At 45.5% G+C, this 22,525-nt stretch overlaps 1 protein-coding gene across 1 annotated transcript in view; it reads left to right on the top strand.

Annotated features, from left to right (window-relative positions):
• The window catches only part of LOC132872632 (protein HIRA), a 55,017-nt gene that overhangs the window by 9,560 nt on the left and 22,932 nt on the right, over positions 1 to 22,525 (top strand). Inside the window, exons 8-12 of the mRNA XM_060907578.1 lie at positions 11,386 to 11,553; positions 12,684 to 12,797; positions 17,851 to 17,921; positions 18,059 to 18,164; positions 18,272 to 18,478. Coding sequence (XP_060763561.1) covers positions 11,386 to 11,553; positions 12,684 to 12,797; positions 17,851 to 17,921; positions 18,059 to 18,164; positions 18,272 to 18,478 — 666 coding nt within the window. The remainder of the gene's footprint in view (positions 1 to 11,385; positions 11,554 to 12,683; positions 12,798 to 17,850; positions 17,922 to 18,058; positions 18,165 to 18,271; positions 18,479 to 22,525) is intronic.

Genomic DNA, 22,525 nt, shown 5'->3' with positions numbered 1-22,525 from the left:
TTGGGGTGCAGCACCATTTATATAAGCTATAAAGATGAGTGGACTGAGGAGTGTTCCCTGCGGAAGGCCACATGCTACTGAAACACTGTCAGAAAGGACTCCATGATAATGGACCACCTGTCGTCTGTTTGTGAGGAAATCAGCGGTCCATCTGACTAAAGATGGCTGTAATCCAAGCTCAATCAGTCGGCAAATAGCTATGTTGTGGCTCACATGGTCGAAGGCTTTACTGTAGTCTGTTGACACCAAAGAGCTCAGGGTACCAGGTTTATCGGAGGCCTTAAATAAATCGTTTGTTAGATCCAAAAGGCAATGATTTGTGGATCAGCCCTTTAAACAGCCGAATTGCTGGGGGTCGATTTCAGATTTAATGTCTGACACAACCCACTGAGTGATGAAACTTTCAGCAACTTTGCCTAACAAAGAAGTCAATTATGTGGGGTGCAGTTCATTGACCGAAGGTGGTTTCGTTTTTGGCACAGGTACCACAACAGCGCATTTCCACTCTTCGGGTACAATACCCTGTTGAAGGGAAGCATTCAAGATATCAGCAAGGGGCATACTCAGTTCACATGCAAATTCTTTTATCAGTTTGCCTGATATCCCATCAGGCCCTGCGCCTTTCCTAGTTTTCACCCTCAGAAGTTTATTGTACACATCCCACGGCTCTACCGATGGTGCTGGGAGTGAAGGCAGATAAGAAGGCAGCAGTGATGGATCAATCGGTGGCAAGGACTGGATTACGGTGGTTAGTGTGTTGTTGATTTCATTGGCTCTTCTTTGATAATCACTACTGTTCAGACCTTCAATATGGATGACCAGTTCAGAGCGATTCATATTGAACAAAGACTTGATTTATCTGTGCCACTGGACCACATTTTCCTTCTTCAGTGAGTTTATTTTTTCGTTGTCGTGAGCCTTTTTCAAATCCCTGATTTTTCGTTGCACCTTATTTTTCAGATGCTTCCAGGTGACATCATTTCTCACAAAGGCTTGTTGACGTGCATACGTCAGAGATTTAACAGCAGGTGTCATCCATGGTTTATCTAAATGGTGCAAACGTATACATTTCATGGGGAAAAACTGGTTCATTTTGGCCTGTAGGATATTATGCATTTGCCTCAGATTTTTCCTTCACAGAAATGGCTGTTAAAACTTCATACTACTGATGGGAGGTTATCCACTGACTGAATGAGCGCAGACTTGAATCACGAATGGGTCTGCAAACTCGTTTTGCAATCTTGTTGGTCAAAGAACTCTCTTTCGGCTGCATCAACACGACATTGTGGTCGCTGTTGGCAAGTGGGTCCTCCACAGTAGGGGTTAAGTAGTATGGATATAAATTAGTAATGAGGAGATCAAGCATTGCTTGTCCCCTTGTAGGTTGATTGATGACTTGTTGTAAGTCATGACTCCTACACAGTCTATTTACTTCGACACCGATTAAAATCTCCCCCAACAAGCACACCTATATCTTGGTACTTCACTCGTAATGAGTCAATGGCTTTGACCAAGTGGTCAAGAAGTGGCTCAGCGTGTTGAGAATTCGGTGGGGAATAAAGACAAAACAGGACAAACACCAAGAGGAATGAATACTTTTGCAAGACACTGTATAGCCCTACTTCATGCCACTGGTTTTCTGCTCAGATCCTTTCTCTCCCATGCTCAGTGTTCAGTAGTCAAGGTCAGTTTTATTTGTATAGCTCTTTTAACAATAGATATGGTCACAAAGCATCTTTTTATAAAAATATATAAATTCCTGATGTAAATTTTAAACATAATAATGATAATAATAATAAGTTAAATTTATATAGCGCCTTTCAAGAAACCCAAGGACGCTTTACAATAGTAGACAAAGAAAGAAAAAATAAATAAATATAATAAGAAATAAAAAGTAAAAAGTCCACCAAGTAGGGGTCAGGATGTAATTCCCGTGGTGTAGCAGCCACAGTCCCACCAAAAGGCGCACAAAAACAAGTCCCACATCTCCAGCACCACCGCCGCGACGCCGTCAGCAACATCACGCCGTGGATCCACAAAGTGAGCAGAGAAGCTCCGCCACGCAAAGCGCTGGTGTGTCCCAAACTGCCTGCACAGCCGCCGCGACACCACCAAGCAACATCACTCGGAACATCACGCCAAGCGTTAAAGCGCAGAGCGCTGGACAACCATGATGTAAAATGAGCAACGAGCTCACTGCAGTCCATAGCTGGGAGCGCAGGCATCGCCCACGGCGAACCAAGGCCTGGAGGGAACCGACGCCTAAAACTAGGTCCGGAGCTACACCACCACCGGTGGAGAAAACACTCAAACAAACATCAAAGTACACAAACACAGAAAAAAAAATAGAAAAAGAAATAAAATAAAACAAAAAAGCTCCGTATGAATTAATATGAACATATGAATTAATATACTTATCTTTAATGCAGAGGTGAGAATTTTCCACGGGTTTCTGTGGATTTGACGTCCAAACAGGTCATTCTTGAGATTGATTGATTTTTTTTTTTTCGGGGGGGGGGTTTGGCAGGACCTCTCGTACATTAATGCCGCTTTTCCACTACAAACGCGGCTGAGTTGTGCTGAGCCGTGCCGTGCTGAGTCGGGCTGAGCGGGGCTGTTGGAGTTGCATTTCGACTACAACCGCGCTGAACCGTGCTGGCTGGAAGTGGGTGGACACATTGGGTGGAGTTAGCGAAAGTGGGTGGACGTCACGTGATGTCGTTAAGCAGCGCAAACAGTGACATCAGTGATCTTTTAAGCGGTAGTCTCACGACCCGAATAGTAAACAATAAACATGGAGGACATGGAGTCGTTAGTGTTGCTGGTCTTGGTGCTGTGGCTTGCTGTCACCGACAACGCCAACAGATACTGGCAAGAGCGTATAGATGAGGCGAGGCACATAAGGCTTCATAATTCTCGTAATTCGTAATTCTCCTTCTTCCGGGTTTGCGGTGTTTACAGATCCCAGCGTGCTCGCGGGGCGTGTGTGGGCATGTGAGGACACTCCTCCTCACCAATCAGTGCACAGGGGAGTGTCTGCTCACGCCCCCAGCCTCACTCGGCACGGTTTGGCTCGCTTCAGCCCCACTCCAAAACGGTGCGAGTTTTAGGGGCTAAGCAGGGCTGAAGCGAGCCGAGTCGTGCTGTTTTTTGTTAGTCGAAACGCGAGCCGTGTCGGGCTGAAGTGAGCTGAAGCGAGCTGAAGTGAGCTGAAAAAGGGTAGTGGAAAAGGGCCATATGCAAGCTCACCAGCTGTGACCAGAGATTTGTGTTTTTGTTAACGGAAATCACAGCAAACGATTTTGTAAGGAGCATTTTGATTAGCCGTCTCCCTCGCTTCCGTTTGAATCAGGCAATCACAGTACGCATACAACGAAGTTGGAATTTCCCCAGCCATATTTATGAAGACCGGGATGATGCTTATAGGTGAGTAAAATCCACTCTTTCTCAACTTATTTGACAGCATCGGCGAAAAGCATGCTTATAAACAGCGTTCAAGATAGCTGGTATCGCATTGCAAAATGCGACCTAATTTTGAAGAATTGCTAATCACTTTCCCCAGTGTATTGCACAGAAATGCGATGCAAAAGGTTGGCCAACTGCGAGCTTCCCTGGGCTCCCTGCCTAGAGCCGTGGCTCGCATTAAAGCACACGGCAAGGAGCGGAGCTCGCACAGTGGCAGATAACGTCCCGAGGCCCATGCTAGTTCGTAGGGGATTGTGTAGAGGGAGGTGCACGCAAAATTTGGCTTTGCTGGGACCTCCATTGGCTGAGTTATGAATTTTTTTTTTTTTAAAGGTTGGCTGGATCAGTGAATCATATACATATAAACATAGACGCCGCCTTCTGCGTAGAATCATACGTCATCCTCGCCGCCATATTGGATGTGGCAAAGTGGAGATTCTTCAACCGTCTCTGGTATAGCATCTAGACAGTAGCTGAGAATAAAGATGCCTCATTCATGTGCTGCGTTTAACTGTACCAACAGGTTTACCGTCCAAACGAGATCACATGGGATTACCTTTCACAGGTGAGACTGGAAAAATACTTTTCATTTTATTTGGTCATTATAACGTAATTTTACGAACAGATTTTTCTGACTTTGTGGCTAATATGAAGTCTCGCGCATAATAGCCGCTCGGTGAAACCTGTCTCCAAACAACGAAGTATTTCCTTCGTAACTACGCTGATTGTTGTTAGTTGCTTAGCTAACTTTTTACATACTATGTAGGTTTCCCAAAAATAAAGACATGAAAAAGCAGTGAGAGACAGCTGTGCGACGGGAAGGGTTTTCTGCTACTCCGTCATCCATGCTCTGCAGTGAACACTTCAGAACGGAGGATTTTGACAGAACAGGTCAGACAGACAGTCAGGATCAGAGAGGGAGCTGCTCCTTCAGTCTTCAGTTTCCCAGCTCATCTCCACCGGGTAGGTGTAGAGTTATAAGCAGTGAGGATTAGAGAATACAGTACCACACTATGATGAACGTTTTTGAACGTATGATGAATGTTTTTAACCTTTCTGAATGTGAAGCAATCACATGGAGCAATCCCATTGTAATATGGTTTAATTGAATTTTTTTCCATATAGCACTGTATATTGCAAAAATTGTTTTTGGAGACATTTTATAGCCTATCTGCACGGCATTTAATGAAAGTGATGCGGAGACGGCACGGCACGGCTTCAGCAGCGTAAGCACAGCACATTATTCTACACGATCCCCGCTGAGCTCCAAAACATGCCTTGATGTGTAGATATCGTTAGTAGCCTACGATAGTAGCAGCGGAATTTAAAAAAAAAAAAAAGTTTCCGATAGCTTGATTCCGGTATAGGCCTGCTGCATGTTGAGGAAATTTAGGTCACACCTCCCACGGAATATTGACGGGTATTTCGCACACTATTTATAACCATCACGTTAAAAGTTATGTATGTTGTTTTGATGCCTGTTTGTTTCCCAAATATATACGTGTGTCTTAATGGGTGAATAAAAGGCATCGAGTTAAATATTATTGTAGAAAGGGGCTTTATGAAGTTCAGTCCATTTACTTGCATTGGTTTACGGGGAAGATTTGCCACATCCAATATGGCGGACACTCTGACGTATCCCAGCAACGGGCCACCAGCTCAATGCGGTGTCTGTGTTTATATGTCTATGCAGTGAATCATATGGAAACTTAAGATGCGGACGTGAGCTCACGCCGGGGCAAATAACGTCCCGAGGCATGGTCCTACCGGGCTGTGCCCGTGCTGGTTTGTGAGGGCACGGGGAGAGGGAGGTGCATGAAATTTAGGAGTACAACATTACTCAAAACTCAACACAAAATTAGCTTTAAAATGAGGGCTCAAATAGATGACATTCCTAGCTGAATATGAGTAATGTGTAATGACCAAAAATGGGTCTTAAAGCTTGCTGTAGTATTTGTACCGTTACATTTGCATATTAGTATAAGGATATAAATTTGTGGTTGTTGGGTAGTTCTTGACTTGGTGTTGGCCAGAAATTAAGAATAGGGTGTGCACATGAGGCTTTACCTGGCCCTCCAAATTGAGTATTTTATATTTTAGAAATAAGAAACTGAGCAAGTCCTAAAGACAACCTAACTTGCCTAAACAGGGCTGCTCAGACACCCAGGGGGCTGCCAAATTCCGCTGCTGCTTTGTTCCAGCAGAGAGTGACCCTATGCCCTGGGCCACCTGTGTGCAGGTTTGTGACTACAGCTCTCAGTGTTTCCACACCTGCTGCTTTGCCACTTGCCCATCGCCACAGAATTTGAATTTGAAGTTATAACTTGTGTGTGACTTGGATTAAAGTGAGGGAGAGTTGTACAGCCGTCAGCCTCACTCTCTCATCCTGACCTAACTGTGTGTCCAGGGCAAGACAGAATCAGGATGGCTGGAGCTAGGTCGGGATGCGGTGCATGGCCAGCAGTGTTCTATGAGTTGTACTGTGCTCTGATCGTGCTCCACAAACGTTTTGCTGGGTCCGCCTTCCTGCCCCTTGAACCACCAGATGGTGGTCTCCTCTGCACAGTATGCGGAGTCCAGTCTTTGGTTGTAACCCTGACCAGGGGGAGTGAGGGGTTGCTAGTGCTTGCTCAAGGCCCCCCCCCCCCCCCCCCCCCCCCCGGCTAGTGGCGGGAAGGAGATGCCTTACTACTTCATTGCATGACGGTCAAGGACGGCACATACTCACTGCCCTAACTATTACAGCATAATGCTGCAGGCCCTGATGGCATCCCCGGATGTGTGCTGGGGAGCTGGTGGGGGTCCTGACGGACTTATTCAACATGTCTTTGGCCCATGCTATCATTCCGACTTGCTTCAAGGCCACTTCCATCGTGCCAGTACCAAAACATGTCTCAACGACTACCATCCAGTAGCACTCACCCCCGTCATTACAAAGTGTTTAGAGCAGCGGGTCCTGACAAATCTCAAATCCTGTCTTCCCCCCCACCAATTTGCCTACTGCAAGAACAGGAGCACAGAGGATACAGTCTCCCTAGCACTGCACTCTGTCCTCTCGCGCCTGGATAATGGCAACACATACGCCAGAATGCTGTTCATAGACTTCAGTTCAGCATTTAACACTGTCATCCCCTCCTAAGCTCATCACCAAACTCACAGATCTGGGCATCAGTGCTCCCATCTGCAACTGGTTGTTGGATTTTCTAACCAACAGGCCCCAACATGTTCATTTAGACCAGGGGTGTCAAACCTGATCCATAAAGGGCCGTGTGGCTGCAGGTTTTCATTCCAGCCATGCAGCAGCACCCTGATTTGGCTTATTCAATCAACTGACACACCCACCCTTTAATCAAGGGTGGGTGTGGCTGCAAGTATTTGACTGTGTGAAGACAGTTCAGTTGATTGAATGAGCCAAGTCAGGTGTGCTGCTGCATGGCTGGAATGAAAACCTGCAGCCACACGGCCCTTTATGGATCAGGTTTGACACCCCTGATTTAGACCATCACTGCTCCTCCACCCTCATACTAAACACTGGCACACCACAAGGCTGTGTGATGAGCCTGTTCCTCTATTCCCTTTGTACTCATGACTGCATACCTGTACATTACACTAACACCATCATCAAGTTTGTGGATGACACCACAGTGATGGGTCTCAAGGACAATGATGAGTCAGCCTACAGAGAGGAGGTGGACCACCTAGCTGTGTGGTGTAGCGAGAACAACCTGCTGCTCAACACCAATAAAACCAAGGAGCTCATCGTGGATTTCAGGAGGAATGCTGACACACACCCATCCACATCAACGGTGCAGTAGTGGAGCGTGTGACCAGCTTCAAATTCCTGGGGATCCACATCTCGCAGGACCTCACCTGGACAACCAACTGCTCCAACTTGGTCAAGAAGGCTCACCAGCATCTCTTTTTTTTTCTTGAGGACTCTGAAGAAAAACCACCTCTCTTCAGACATCCTGGTGAACTTCTACCGTTGTACCATTGAGAGCATCCTAACCAACTGTATTGCAGTGTGTTATGGGAACTGCTCTGTCTCGGACCAGAAGGCACTGCAGAGGGTGGTGAAGATCGCCCAGCCTCGCTTCCTCCTATTGAGGATGTCTACAGGAAGCAATGTCTCAGGAGAGTCATAAACCTCATCAAAGACTCCTGTCATCCAGCACACAAACTGTTCACTCTTCTGCCCTCTGGAAGGCGCTACAAGAGCCTTTGGACCAAAACCACCAGGTTCAGGAACAGTTTTTATTTCTTTCAGCTGTCTCACTGCTGAACCCCCCCCCCCCACGGTCCCCTCCTCCGCACACACAACGCCCCCCCCCCCAACTGAATTGACTTGAACTGACTTCATTGCACTATCACTATTTGCACTACTGTTTATTCATATCGTGTTTTGTATATACTGCAAATATCTATGTATCATACCATTGCACTACAGTTCATTCATATTGCACATTTTGAACATACTGTAAATATATCATTATACCATTCCATACCCTGTAATTCCTGTACATTTATATTTTATGTATATTACACTTATGTTGTTTTTCTATGCACTTCTGGTTCGATGCAATCTGCATTTCGTTGCCTTGTACCTGTGACATGTGCAATGACAAAGTTGAATATATATTTATAAAAACTAAAAGGGAGGCCCAGAAGGTAACACTGTCATGAGGGAGCTCTGGGAAATAAAGCAGCAACCACTCCAACATCAACAAACCTGAGTGAGTGAATGAGAGTGGGGGGGTGGGGGCGCGACAGCATCCATACATCCCAGTTTGCTAAAACACTCCTCTGTGCCTGCGGACTCTCCAGATCTACTCCTTTCCTTCATAAACACTTAACACAAGGCTTGACTAAACAGAGATGTTTTCAGCTGAGACTTAAACACTGAGACTGTGTCGGAGTCTCGAACATTACTTGGAAGGCTGTTCCATAACTGTGGGGCTTTTGTAAGAAAAGGCTCCGCCCCCTGCTGTAGCCTTCACTATACGAGGTACCAGCAGATAGCCTGCACCTTTTGATCTAAGTAGGCGTGGCGGGTCATAGAGGAGCAGAAGTTCACTCAGGTACTGTGGTGCGAGAACATCCAGTGCTTTAAAGGTCAATAGTAGTATTTTATAATCAATACGAAATTTGATTGGGAGCCAATGCAGTGTGGATAAGACAGGGGTGATGTGGTCATTACTTCTAGTTTTAGTAAGGACTCTTGCTGCTGCATTTTGAACTAACTGGAGCTTGTTTATGCTCCTACTGGAACATCCAGACAGTAAGGCATTACAATAATCCAACCTGGAGGTAACAAAAGCATGAACTAGTTTTTTTGTGTCGTGTAGTGACATTAAATTTCTTAGCTATCCGGGTAATGTTATTGTTATGAGTTTCAAATGAAAGACTGGGGTCAATAATCACTCCGAGGTCTTTTACTGCTGCACGTGAAGAAACAGAAAGGCCATCCAGAGTTACTGTAGAATCAGAAAACTTACTTCTAGCTGTATGTGATCCGAGTACAAGTACTTCAGTCTTGTCAGAGTTAAGCAGATATGCAGAGCCCTGGCCTCACTTTTGTTTATAAATGTCTTGAGACCTCAAGAATGGCACAAGAATGGTTTTAAGCATTAACAGTAAATCTAATATAGTAATTTTTATGATTAAAGTGATTTATATAGGTAGCGATCTGAGTGAATGACCTGGATGTCCGTAACGTCACAGCAGGAAGTCTAGCGGTCTCATCATCACTTACTAAAACACAGAGCTGACTGCAACGCCGATCCTCCATTTTGAGCTAATTTATCGCCATGCCATATAGATGTGTTGCTGGCCGGTGCAGCAACACGACAGAAGGTGGATTTACATTGCATTCATGGTCCAAGAATGTTCAAACTGCAAAGATTTGGACGCGTTTTGCGAGAAGTTCACGGGCACATTGGGCGCCTACGAAGTGGTGTCTCCTCTCCTCTGCACATTTTACTGAGACCTTGTACGAAACCTTTGATCTGTTGAGGAGCGTTGGCTATAAGCCCGTATTGAAAGAGGGTGCAGTACCAACAATTAAATAAAAAATAAAACTACAAGAAAAGGAAAGTATTTATTTTATTTGTTTTTTTAAAAAGCAAAGTTCAGTTGCACCAGTTCTCCCGGAGTGAGCTGAAGGTTGTTGCTAAAACCCGGGATGGAACGGGACGGGACACATCGCTCGGGCAGTGACCTCCCCGCGGTTGTTGCTAAAACCGGTGACGTCCCGTTCCGTCCCGGGTTTTAGTAATTGCCTGAGCCGAGCAGTAATGGCGGAATACTCCGTATGGACAAAACCGAGAATGAGTGGAGCAGCCGTCTGATTTCTAAACTGGATATTGCTGCCATCTCGCCCTTGCGTGGAAGAAGCGAATGAACGGAGAACTGAATGAACAATTGAAAGTCGGATTGTTTCGAAACAATCAGCTACAAGATTGGTCTTCAAGAAGCGAGAACACAGATGGGTAGGCTCCGACTCTCATTTGGATAAAAAAAAAAAAAAAAAACATGATGTTTACAGGCATTTAGATTAATACGTAACTTGTATTGTGTATTTAAGTTACCGGTATAAGATTATTTAATTTGCTTCAGAATGTGATTCTCAGTTCATCTGATTATTTAATGAGCCTTTTATGTTTTATCAGTGAAAATGCATGCATGTACAGTAGACCCCCGCCTATTTGTGGTTCAGTATTCGCGAATTCACATATTCGCGGGATTTTATATAGAACATATCTCCTATACATTCGCGGAAATCTCAGCGATTCGCGGTCATTTGCGGCGAACATATCGAACGTTTACGCACTGCGAACGTTTACGCACTGCTACATTCTCGGAGCCGAATGCTCGCTCGCTATTGGCTTAAGTTTGAATGGCGGGCTGCTGCTCATTGGCTGATACGAATGAGCGCATTGTACAGTACAGTCTCGCGGTTCCTGTAGTTCAGACTTGTTCGCGTGTTGTGCGTTCTTGGTATTTTTGAATAATTTTTATGCCCTACAATGGCTCCTAAACGCTCTGCATCTTCTAAGGCTCCTGCCAAGGAACCTAAGCACCAGAAGAAGGTAATGACGCTGCAGGAGAAGGTAGGACTTCTCGATATGCTAAAGGAAGGGAAGAGTTTTGCGGCAGTGGCTCGTCACTACGGCATCAACGAGAGTACCGTGCGCTACATAAAGAGCAGTTTTATGGGGGGGGTTACAAGTATTCGCAATTTTGGCTTATTCGCGGCCATGTTCGGTCCCTAACCCCCGCGAATACTGAGGGCTTACTGTACATGTATGTTGCATAAGTTTTAACACCCATCCTGTTTTAATGAGAGTCAACCCACAATGAATGAAGTCAAATCAGTGTTAGTTGAGCGAGTCGGTAACGCTATTTCTTTCTTACTTTCACCATAAATTTTTATTTATATGACTTTGGTCTATAGCTGTAAAAGGCCTCGGCCTTAAAACGGGTTCTCATAGTAACGTCACACACTCAGGCATGGCTGGCTCAGCAGGGCAGCTCCAATGCCAACTTTGCGGTCGATTTTAACTCTCAAAAATAAAATTATTTTTTTTTATTCCCATTTATGCAGCATACAAGAGTCAAGGATGGAGATACTATCCACTCAGAAATTTATTTAAAAATAAAGGTTCTGTGTATCTGCTTTAAGCAGAAGGAAGATAATAAGCATCCAATGTCTGTCCTTTACACATTCCTCATTGTTCAGTACTGACTGTTCAGTGTTCCAGCAGCAGGGTGAGAATGAATTGAGTTCAGTACTCACACTGCTGTTCTTCTCGTTATTCACTGGAGTACAGAGTCAACCTGGTTACACAGATTATTTAGTTGCATGGTGAAATGTTTTAAATTGGTTTAGTAAATTGGAGAACCTGTGCTCTCTGTGTTCAGTGTGGAGGAACCACTCACGTTCTGCGCCTCAGTTGGTCTCCTGACGGTCAGTACTTGGTTTCAGCTCATGCGATGAATAACTCTGGTCCGACGGCGCAGATCATCGAACGTGATGGCTGGAAAACCAACATGGACTTTGTGGGACATCGGAAAGCTGTGACTGTCGTGGTGAGAAATTATTATACATTTTTAAAATTATGTTAAATAATGTTAATTATACAGTACCAGTCAAAAGTTTGGATACCCCTGCTAATTCAGTGTTTTTCTTTATTAGTTAAAAGTCACTTCATGTCTTAAAGTAATGATGGATGTTGTTTCTCTTTACTTAGTTGTTTGGTTCTTGACATAATACCACAGTTGTGGAATCGGGCTATTTACTGTATTTTTATTATTTACTGTTTGATCTCAAACGCATTAAGAAGGTAAGAAATTCCGCCAATTAATTTTTGACGAGGCACACCTGTTAATTGAAAAGCATTCCAGGTGACAGGGAGTGGTGGGCTGTTTCACTGACGTTTATTTGCAACTTGTTTAACTCTGCTCTTTTCAGAGGCATTATTTAGACACTGGTCTCACTCTTCGACGCACTTGGCAACTTCTCACACACACACACACACACACACACAGAGACAGAGCTCTGTGCTGCATCATGATTTTCCTCTCTCCCTCTGATGTGTTCTGCTCTTCACTGCAGTACAGCGCTCCCTCGTTAATTAAATCCATTGCTGGTGTGACCCCTCTGACCCGTACCTCCCCGGGTTGCTCTCTCCGTCCTCAGATCAGCGCTTGATCCCGCCTCCACCTCCATTATGCTGTTTCATGGTTTTGATAATAATAAATAATCATTTCAGTTTATATAGTGCCTTTCTCACACCCAAGGTCACTACAATTCGGGGAAAAAAATGTCTTCAATATTGTGCTACAATGTGAAAAATATAGGAGAAACCTATGAATGAGTGGGTGTGTCCAAACATTGACGGGAACTGTATGAATTAAACGTTGACCTTTAATTCTGTCTTGGTGAGACAGACATCATCATAATGATATGATTTCTACAGGTTTCCTTTATTTACATTAAATTTATTTGTAATACAGTCATGTTAGACAGTTTATTCTGTTTGACCCTCCTCACATGTTGGGGTGGTGAGGGTCTGTCACAGCGTGGGCTCAGACCTTCAACAGAGTCACAGTGTCGTGTTTTATAGAACATTCCTGCTGAATCTGTCTGCAGTAGATGAAGACCAAGAGGAGCACCTTCCCTAGTAAATTGAAAAGTGTGTGTGTGTGTGTGTGTGTAGAAGTTTAACCCGAAGATCTTTAAGAAGAAACCGAGGAATGGCAGCTCATCCAAATCCACTAATCCGTACTGCTGCTGTGCTGTGGGCAGTAAAGACCGTTCACTCTCTGTCTGGGTAATGTCATCTTCCACCCTACACACACACACACACACACACACGGGTACAAATATTTATATGTTCATTATTTACCCCTGTGTAGTAGGCTTGGGATGAGTGATGAATGTATGATGAATTGCTGATTGATTTCCACCATCATGAAGATCATCAGGTTGGAAACTTTAAGTGTCTGAGAGAAAATTGTTTCTCCAGCTTTAAGATCAACAAAAATAAATGGTATTTTATTTTGCAATGTTTTCCTTTCTCCTATTTTGTATCCTGTATGATTCTTAATAACCTGCTGTCTGTTTTGGAGCAGAGCAACAAAACAACACCCCCCATAATGGTGTAATCTGTACACAGCCAGAAGATTAAAAATATGTACAGACTGAGAGCGACTGTGTGTTAAATCATGTGCTCTGTCATGGACGTACAACATGGTGGTGTAGTGGTTAGCACTGTTGCCTCACAGCAAGAAGGTTCTGGGTTTGAGCCCAGTGGCTGACAGGGGCCTGTCTGTGTGGAGTTTGCATGTTCTCCCCATTTCTGTGTGGGTTTCCTCTGGGTGCTCCGGTTTCCCCCATAGTTCAAAGACATGCGGTTAGGTTGAAGTGCCCAAGCATGGCAGTGTGCACGTACACAGCAGCTTTGCTCTCCTATGATGTACAATGAAATTTAGTTCATTTGTGCAGAGACAATAAAGACATTCTATTCTATATGGTGTCCAAAACTGGAACCGATAACCTGTCAGTCAGTGTGGAATGGCCAGCTGGCAGTGTACACACTGTGTAAAGACTGTAAAGGCGTATGATTTCAGCTGTGTGTGATTTTTATACAACCCCGATTCCAAAAAAGTTGGGACAAAGTACAAATTGTAAATAGAAACGGAATGCAATAATTTACAAATCTCAAAAACTGATATTGTATTCACAATAGAACATAGACAACATATCAAATGTCGAAAGTGAGACATTTTGAAATTTCATGCCAAATATTGGCTCATTTGAAATTTCATGACAGCAACACATCTCAAAAAAGTTGGGACAGGGGCAATAAGAGGCTGGAAAAGTTAAAGGTACAAAAAAGGAACAGCTGGAGGACCAAATTGCAACTCATTAGGTCAATTGTCAATAGGTCATTAACATGACTGGGTATAAAAAGAGCATCTTGGAGTGGCAGCGGCTCTCAGAAGTAAAGATGGGAAGAGGATCACCAATCCCCCTAATTCTGCGCCGACAAATAGTGGAGCAATATCAGAAAGGAGTTCGACAGTGTAAAATTGCAAAGAGTTTGAACATATCATCATCTACAGTAGAGCTGTGCAATATATCGTATTTTTATCACGATATCGATATTGGTGTCAAACGATATCAAAATTCATAATATCGATATGAAACGATTTTTTTGTCATTTGTAAGGTAAAACGAACCCTTCTGTCCCCTAAGGCACACCGTAGCCTTGTATACGTCATCCATTCTACTCCCGCGATATCTCCGCAACAGTAAAAAATCAGTTCTTCTGTTTTCATACGTGTCGGGTGATTTGATATATTGATTTCTTAATATGTTGTTTGATTTGCTTGCTAATAGTTATAATAATACAATTAACATATATTTACGTCATATTTTTGGATGTGGGACTGGGTAATGTAAAAATGGCATCTACGGAAGAAAACAAGCACAACAATATTAGCACATATCCAGCTTGCTAGCTGTGTTAGATGTGTTAAACCGTGTGGATTTAAGTGGAATATTTGCGAGTCATCCTGTGGTCAAGGCAGCGTTTTAAGGTAAGGCAATTTGGTTATTAATGTTGCCCGCCGCGGCATGTTTACTTGGGTTCATTTGATTTTGACTTGTGCATCTGCAGCTAGCATCATGCTTTGAAGTAGGTTCTGCTAAGGACGGGTTTATTGCGCGATGTAGACGGACTCAGATGTAATTACATTGTTTTTAAAATTCCGTGCGCTTAAAACGGTGTCCCCCTGCTAATCATGTAGCCCTAATCATGTGTTGCTTTTATTTTTCTTAATGGTGAGTGAAATATCTCTGCAAATGGTATTTCAATGCTGACATGCCAAAAAGATAGCGGAGTCCACATTTGGAAGATGAAGGAAGAGAAGCCTGATGCTTGAAAATAGATCGCTTAATCCACAACGCATATCTGTATTTGAGACATAACCTGCAACTAGTGGGGATGTTTTGGAATGACTGTGCGTAGGGTGTTTTTGGCCACAGAACACTAACCCACAGTAGTAGGAGGACTACTGGGTTCGTGGATTTTGTCTGTTGACTGAGCGACGCATGGTGTTTGCCTTGTGCCATTTCACGTAGCATCTAGCCGCAGTGCCACCTACACTTTCAGGGAATGTTTACATGCCGCTGAGCTATTTTCATGTATGTTAATTCTTAAGGACTTGTCTCTATATTGTGCGTGTTCACACACGGACTGGCCATCGGGAGTAGCGGGAGTTTTCCCGGTGGGCCGGTGGTTCAGTGTGGGCCGGCGGAGAAAAAAAAAGTTGCGCGCTGGCCTTTAATATGATAAGCAATGTTAACAGTTAAACTGTTAACATTGCTTATCATATTAAAGGCCAGCGCGCAACTTTTTTTTTCTCCGCCGGCCCACACTGAACCACCGGCCCACCGGGAAAACTCCCGCTACTCCCGATGGCCAGTCTGTGTGTGTGCGTGTTTAATGTTGGTGTCTTAACAACACACAAGCTTACGTTGTTGTGTGTGTGTGTGTGTGAGAGAGAGAGAGATTTTATCCTTGGCTGGCTACGAGCTAGTGTGGACGTTACGCAGTAATCACTGGTAATACCAGCGCTGGCTCCATCCTCTGTGATCGGAAATGTTGAGTGAGGAGAACATGAGCCTTGTGCAGGCTATAGGCCCTATGCAAAATACGCGCTTGCACAGGAAATAGTTTAAGTAAAAGGCGTTTCAGGGTACAACGGGAAGGGTTGACAGGTAGCCTATGAGGCCTGTACTATAAAAATGTGGCCCGGTGCCTCGGGTGTTGATGATCGGGGCTTTAAAAAAAGGTGTATATCGTTTTAAAAATCGCGATATCGATATTTACTGAAAAAATCGTGATATTGATTTTTTCCAATATCGAGCAGCCCTAATCTACAGTGCATAATATCATCAAAAGATTCAGAGAATCTGGAAGAATCTCTGTGCGTAAGGGTCAAGGCCGGAAAACCATACTGGGTGCCCGTGATCTTCGGGCCCTTAGACGGCACTGCATCACATACAGGCATGCTTCTGTATTGGAAATCACAAAATGGGCTCAGGAATATTTCCAGAGAACATTATCTGTGAACACAATTCACCGTGCCATCCGTTGTTGCCAGCTAAAACGCTATAGTTCAAAGAAGAAGCCGTATCTAAACACGATCCAGAAGCGCAGACGTCTTCTCTGGGCCAAGGCTCATTTAAAATGGACTGTGGCAAAGTGGAAAACTGTTCTGTGGTCAGACGAATCAAAATGTGAAGTTCTTTATGGAAATCAGGGACGCCGTGTCATTCGGACTAAAGAGGAGAAGGACGACCCGAGTTGTTATCAGCGCTCAGTTCAGAAGCCTGCATCTCTGATGGTATGGGGTTGCATTAGTGCGTGTGGCATGGGCAGCTTACACATCTGGAAAGACACCATCAATGCTGAAAGGTATATCCAGGTTCTAGAGCAACATATGCTCCCATCCAGACGACGTCTCTTTCAGGGAAGACCTTGCATTTTCCAACATGACAATGCCAAACCACATCCTGCATCAATTACAGCATCATGGCTGCGTAGAAGAAGGGTCCGGGTACTGAACTGGCCAGTCTGCAGTCCAGATCTTTCACCCATAGAAAACATTTGGCGCATCTTAAAACGGAAGATACGACAAAAAAGACCTAAGACAGTTGAGCAACTCGAATCCTACATTAGACAAGAATGGGTTAACATTCCTATCCCTAAACTTGAGCAACTTGTCTCCTCAGTCCCCAGATGTTTACAGACTGTTGTAAAGAGAAAAGGGGATGTCTCACAGTGGGAAACATGGCCTTGTCCCAACTTTTTTGAGATGTGTTGTTGTCATGAAATTTTAAAATCACCTAATTTTTCTTTTTAAATGATGCATTTTCTCAGTTTAAACATTTGATATGTCATCTATGTTCTATTCTGAATAAAATATGGAATTTTGAAACTTCCACATCATTGCATTCCGTTTTTATTTACAATTTGTACTTTGTCCCAACTTTTTTGGAATCGGGGTTGTATACCCGTTATAACAGCTTCACAGTAGTACTGGTCATGGCAGGTACTGCTGAGTACTGGTACAGGTGAGGAGTGTGTGTTTACAGTGAGGGTAAGAGGGCAAACCCAAGAGAGCGCACTGAGCTTGGACATGGCAGGTTCCGGTTCTCCAAAAATGTGATCAGGTGAATCAGGTGCTCTTGAAACTGAGCAGTTGAATCATAACAAGCTGCGTAGCAGTACCTGAAGTGTTGTTTTAGACAGAAACAGAACTCCAAAGGTGGCTAAGTGCCTGGCTGAAATCTGTGGCCTGTTTCTCCAGGTCATGGAGGTGTGGGAATGGGGTCATCTGAAAACCACTGAAGAGCTCTCTGTTCTAATTTGCTGTGTGTTGGTTGCTGTGATCTGGAGCTTTCAGGATATCGGCTACGTGCAGATGATTTCTGTTTTGGTAATGGTGGCTCAGAAAGTGATCACTTGGCCAAAATCTTTTAACTCTATGTACATGGTGCATGTTACATGTGCCTGGCCACGCCCCCTTTCTTTTCTAAGCCTCACTGCAGCCTACACCAGTCCAAAACCATACCGTCATCTGCACTAGTTAGGGGCACAGATGGATGATGCCATATTACACACAATCTCACAAACCTGATGTGTAGTTCTGATGCTCCCAACGTCCCTGCTTACTCCTCTCTACTTCCTGCTCTCTACTGACTCCTCCCTTCTCCCTACTTCCTGCAACCTACTTCCTGCTCCCTGTTCTGTACACACGCCTGCAGTGCATTACAGGTTATACTTGTGTGTGTGTGTGTGTGTGTGTGTGTAGCTGACCTCTCTGAAGCGCCCACTGGTGGTCATTCATGACCTGTTTGACAAATCCATCATGGACATCACCTGGTGAGTGTCTGTGTCTCTCTCTCTCTCTCTCTCTCTCTCTCTCTCTCTCTCTCTCTCTCTCTCTCTCTCCTTTTTTTTTCCCCTTTGTGTAATGATGTGATAAAGTGGTGTGTGTGTGTGTGTGTGTGTGTGTGTAGGACACTGAATGGTTTAGGGTTGTTGGTGTGTTCGATGGATGGCACTGTGGCCTTTCTGGATTTCTCTCAGGATGAACTTGGAGATCCACTCAATGAAGAGGAGAAGGTGCGCGCGTGCACACACACACACACACACACACACACACACACACACACACACACACACAGTTCATTTCAAGGCCCCTGAGCACTTTTTTTTTTTTTTCCCCCAAGAATTCTATTCACCAGAAGATGTACGGTAAGAGCTTGGCCATCACCATGGAAACGCAGCTTTCCTCCACCATCATCGAGAATCCTGAGATGCTGAAGTACCAGCAGGAGACCCGAACCTCCAGTGGAACCTTGGGGTCCAGCACAGAGACCCCACTCCCTAAACTGAGCAGTGTGGTGAATGGCGAATCACTGGAGGACATCAGGAAGGTACACATGAGGCATAAACATACTGCATAGACACATATATACATACAGACACACACATACATCTCATATAAAACACACAAGTATGTAGTATAGCATCATATGGGAATATACATACATACATACATACATACATACATACATACATACACAGTACCAATAAAGCAGTAATCACTTGAGAATAAGGGGAGGGGTTCAGCTATTTTTGGAGAATGGGTGTGGTCATGTGTGTTCTGATGTCATAACACACTGCCATTGTGACACACTATTTATGGACATGTTTGTATTTGTAGATGAACAGACATTGCCATGGTGACATTACTGGATCTAACATGGTTATCTAACGTGCTGTGTTAGTTCATTTGTTAACTAGTTAATGTTTTTACTGAATTATCTTTTTACCATTTTGAAGTGCTGTGTATAAATTTCAGTACTTTTATTATTATTCGTAGTAGTACATTACATTACAGGCATTTAGCAAATGCTCTTATCCAGAGCGATATACAACGTAGCCTGGGGAGCAGTTGGGGGTTAGGTGCCTTGCCATTCCTGCTGGTCCATGGAATTGAACCAGTGACCTTTTGGTCCTAAAGCTACTTCTCTAACCATTAGGTCATGGCTTCCCCCTAGTAGAAGAAGAAGAAAACCTTTGTCACATGCACACTTCAAGCACAGTGAAATTCATCCTCTGCATTTAACCCATCTGAAGCAGTGAACACGTGTGTGCGCGCGCGCGCACACACACTCGGAGCAGTGGGCAGCCACACCAGAGCGCCCGGGGAGCAGTCAAGGATCAGGTACCTTGCTCAAGGGCACTTCAGCCCAAGGCCACTCCACGCCAACCTAACTGCATGTCTTTGGACTGTGGGGGAAACCGGAGCACCTGGAGGAAACCCACGCAGACACAGGGAGAACATGTAAACTCCACACAGAAAGGCCCTCGCTGGCCACTGGGTTTGAACCCGGAAGCTTCTTGCTGTGAGGCGACCGTGCTAACCACTAGGGTTAGGGTTAGTAGTAGTGTACTATATCAGGGCTTCTCAACCTTTTCTACTTTAAGCCCCACCTATTCAGACTTGTAACGAGTCAAGGTCCATTTAAAAAAGATCCCCAATTATTTTGGCTCATCTCTTCTATTAGAATCTAATAACCTATTGTAAAGTGTATTAAAGGGATGCAACATCACTCCCTGTTACAGATGGGAGCCCAAGAATTAAATAAATGCAATAAAAATAAACAGTGTTTAATTGTAGGTATTGTATTTAAAACTGTATGGATGTTCCAGAAGCCAAACCCATGCATGCAGGTCGTTCTCAGCTAAAAGGGATTAATGATCCAAAAGTGGAGTCTGGTCCATTAACACAAGAACTTACTGCCATGTTTATGTTCAGTAAATAAGCAACTTATTAAAACCAAGAAGTACACTCAGAAGAAGTGGATATAGAAACCACTCAATGAGGTTAGATCCTTAACAAAGAAGGATTTTTCCTATGAGTTGGAAAATGATCCATCCGTTGAGTTCCCCGACATCTCAGACTACCTGGTGCTGCAGACATCGTTCTTCACAGACATACAGATGGAAACCTGGAAGAGCCTGGAGGAGAACAACTTTTTGTGTGTGTCTGGATTAAAGATCTGAGGATCAGGACACTACAAGATAGATGGATCTAAGTGCAGGAAGAGTGTTTATTAGCAGCCATGATATTTTCAAAAGCAAAACAGAAAGCAGAATCATAAAGCATAGTATTTAAACAGGGTTATAAACATCTCGTCTCGTCTTCTTCCGCTTATCCGGGGCTGGGTCGCGGAGGCAGCAGTCTGAGCATGGAAGCCCAAACTTCCCTTTCCCCAGACACCTCAGCCAGCTCCTCGGGAAGAACACAGAGGCGTTCCCAGGCCAGCCGAGAGACATAGTCCCTCCAGCGTGTCCTGGGTCTTCCCCGGGGCCTCCTCCCGGGGGGACATGCCTGGAACACCTCCCCAGGGAGGCATCCAGGAGGCATCTGAAAGAGATGCCCGAGCCACCTCAGCTGATTCCTCTCGATGTGGAGGAGCAGCGGCTCTACTCCGAGCTCCTCCCGAGTGACTGTACTTCTCACCCTATCTCTAAGGGAGCGCCCAGCCACCCTGCGAAGGAAACTCATTTCGGCCGCTTGTATCCGTGATCTTGTTCTTTCGGTCATTACCCAAAGCTGCTCCGTTCGTACAGGGACTGGACAGCCCCTAGCAAAGGGCCCCGAACCCCATACTCCCGAAGCACCCCCCACAGAATACCACGAGGGACACGGTCGAATGCCTTCTCCAGATCCACAAAGCACATGTGGACTGGTTGGGCAAACTCCCATGAACCCTCAAGCACCCTATGAAGGGTATAGAGCTGGTCCAGTGTTCCGCGACCAGGACGAAAACCGCATTGTTCCTCCTGGATCCGAGGTTTGACTATCGGCCGAATTCTCCTCTCCAGTACCCTGGAGTAAATCTTCCCTGGGAGGCTGAGAAGTGTGATTCCCCTATAATTGGAGCACACTCTCTGGTCCCCTTTCTTAAAAAGAGGGACCACCACCCCAGTCTGCCACTCCAGAGGCACTGTCCCCAACCGCCATGTGATGTTGCAGAGGTGTGTCAGCCAAGACAGCTCCACAACATCCAGAGACTTGAGATACTCGGGGCGGATCTCATCCACCCCCGGTGCCTTGCCACCGAGGAGCTTGGTAACCACTTCAGTGACTTCGGCTGGGGTAATGGACGAGTCCACCCCTGAGTCATCAGCCACCGCTTCATCAATGGAAGACGTGACTGTGGGATCGAGGAGATCCTCAAAGTATTCCTTCCACCGCCCGACAATGTCCCCAGTCGAGGTCAACAGCTCCCCACGTGCACTGTAAACAGTGTTGGCAGAGTACTGCTTCCCCCTCCTGAGGCGCCAGACGGTTTGCCAGAATTTCTTCGAGGACGACCGATAGTCCTTCTCCATGGCCTCACCGAACTCCTCCCAGTTCCGAGTTTTTGCCTCCGCAACTGCCCGAGCTGCAGCACGCCTGGTCTGCTGATACCGGTCAGCTGCCTCAGGCGTCCCGGAGGCCAACATGGCCCGATAGGACTCCTTCAGCTTGACGGCATCCCTTACTTTCGGTGTCCACCACCGGGTTCGGGGATTGCCGCCACGACAGACACTGGAGACCTTGCGGCCACAGCTCTGAACAGCCGTGTCTACAATGGAGGTAGAGAACATGGTCCACTTAGACTCAATGTCCCCCGCCTCCCTCGGAAGCTGGGAGAAGCTCTTCCGGAGGTGGAAGTTAAAGACCTCCCCGACAGAGTGCTCGGCCAGACATTCCCAGCAGACCCTCACCATACGTTTGGGCCTGCCAGGTCTGTCCGGCTTCCTCCTCCGCCAGCGGCTCCAACTCACCACCAGGTGGTGATCAGTTGACAGCTCAGCCCCTCTCTTCACCCGAGTGTCCAAGACATAGGGCTGGAGATCCGATGAAACGACAACAAAGTCGATAATTGACCTCCAACCTAAGGTGTCCTGGTGCCACGTGCACTTATGGACACCCCTATGCTCGAACATGGTGTTCGTTATGGACAAACTGTGACTAGCACAGAAGTCCAATAATAAAACACCACTTGGGTTCAGATCGGGAAGGCCGTTCCTCCCAATCACGCCCCTCCAGGTGTCACTGTCGTCGCCCATGTGAGCGTTGAAGTCCCCCAGTAGAACAATGGAGTCCCCAGTCTGAGCATCTCTCGGTACCTCTTCCAGGGACTCCAAGAAGGCCGGATACTCTATACTGCTATTCGGCCCGTAGGCACAAACAACAGCAAGAGCCCTCTCCCCAATCCGAAGGCACAGAGAGGCGACCCTCTCGTTCACTGAGGTAAACTCCAACATATGGTGGCTGAGCTGGGGAGGTATATACGCAAGCCCACACCAGCCCGCCGCCGTTCACCATGGGCGACTCCAGAGAAGTGGAGAGTCCAGCCCCTCTCGAGGAGCTGGGTTCCGGAGCCCAAGCTGTGCGTGGAGGTGAGCCCGACTATCTCTAG

Source organism: Neoarius graeffei, chromosome 24 (assembly GCF_027579695.1).
Source record: "Neoarius graeffei isolate fNeoGra1 chromosome 24, fNeoGra1.pri, whole genome shotgun sequence".
Classification (NCBI taxonomy): Eukaryota; Metazoa; Chordata; class Actinopteri; order Siluriformes; family Ariidae; genus Neoarius; species Neoarius graeffei.
This window is presented reverse-complemented; position numbering and strand designations above follow the sequence as displayed.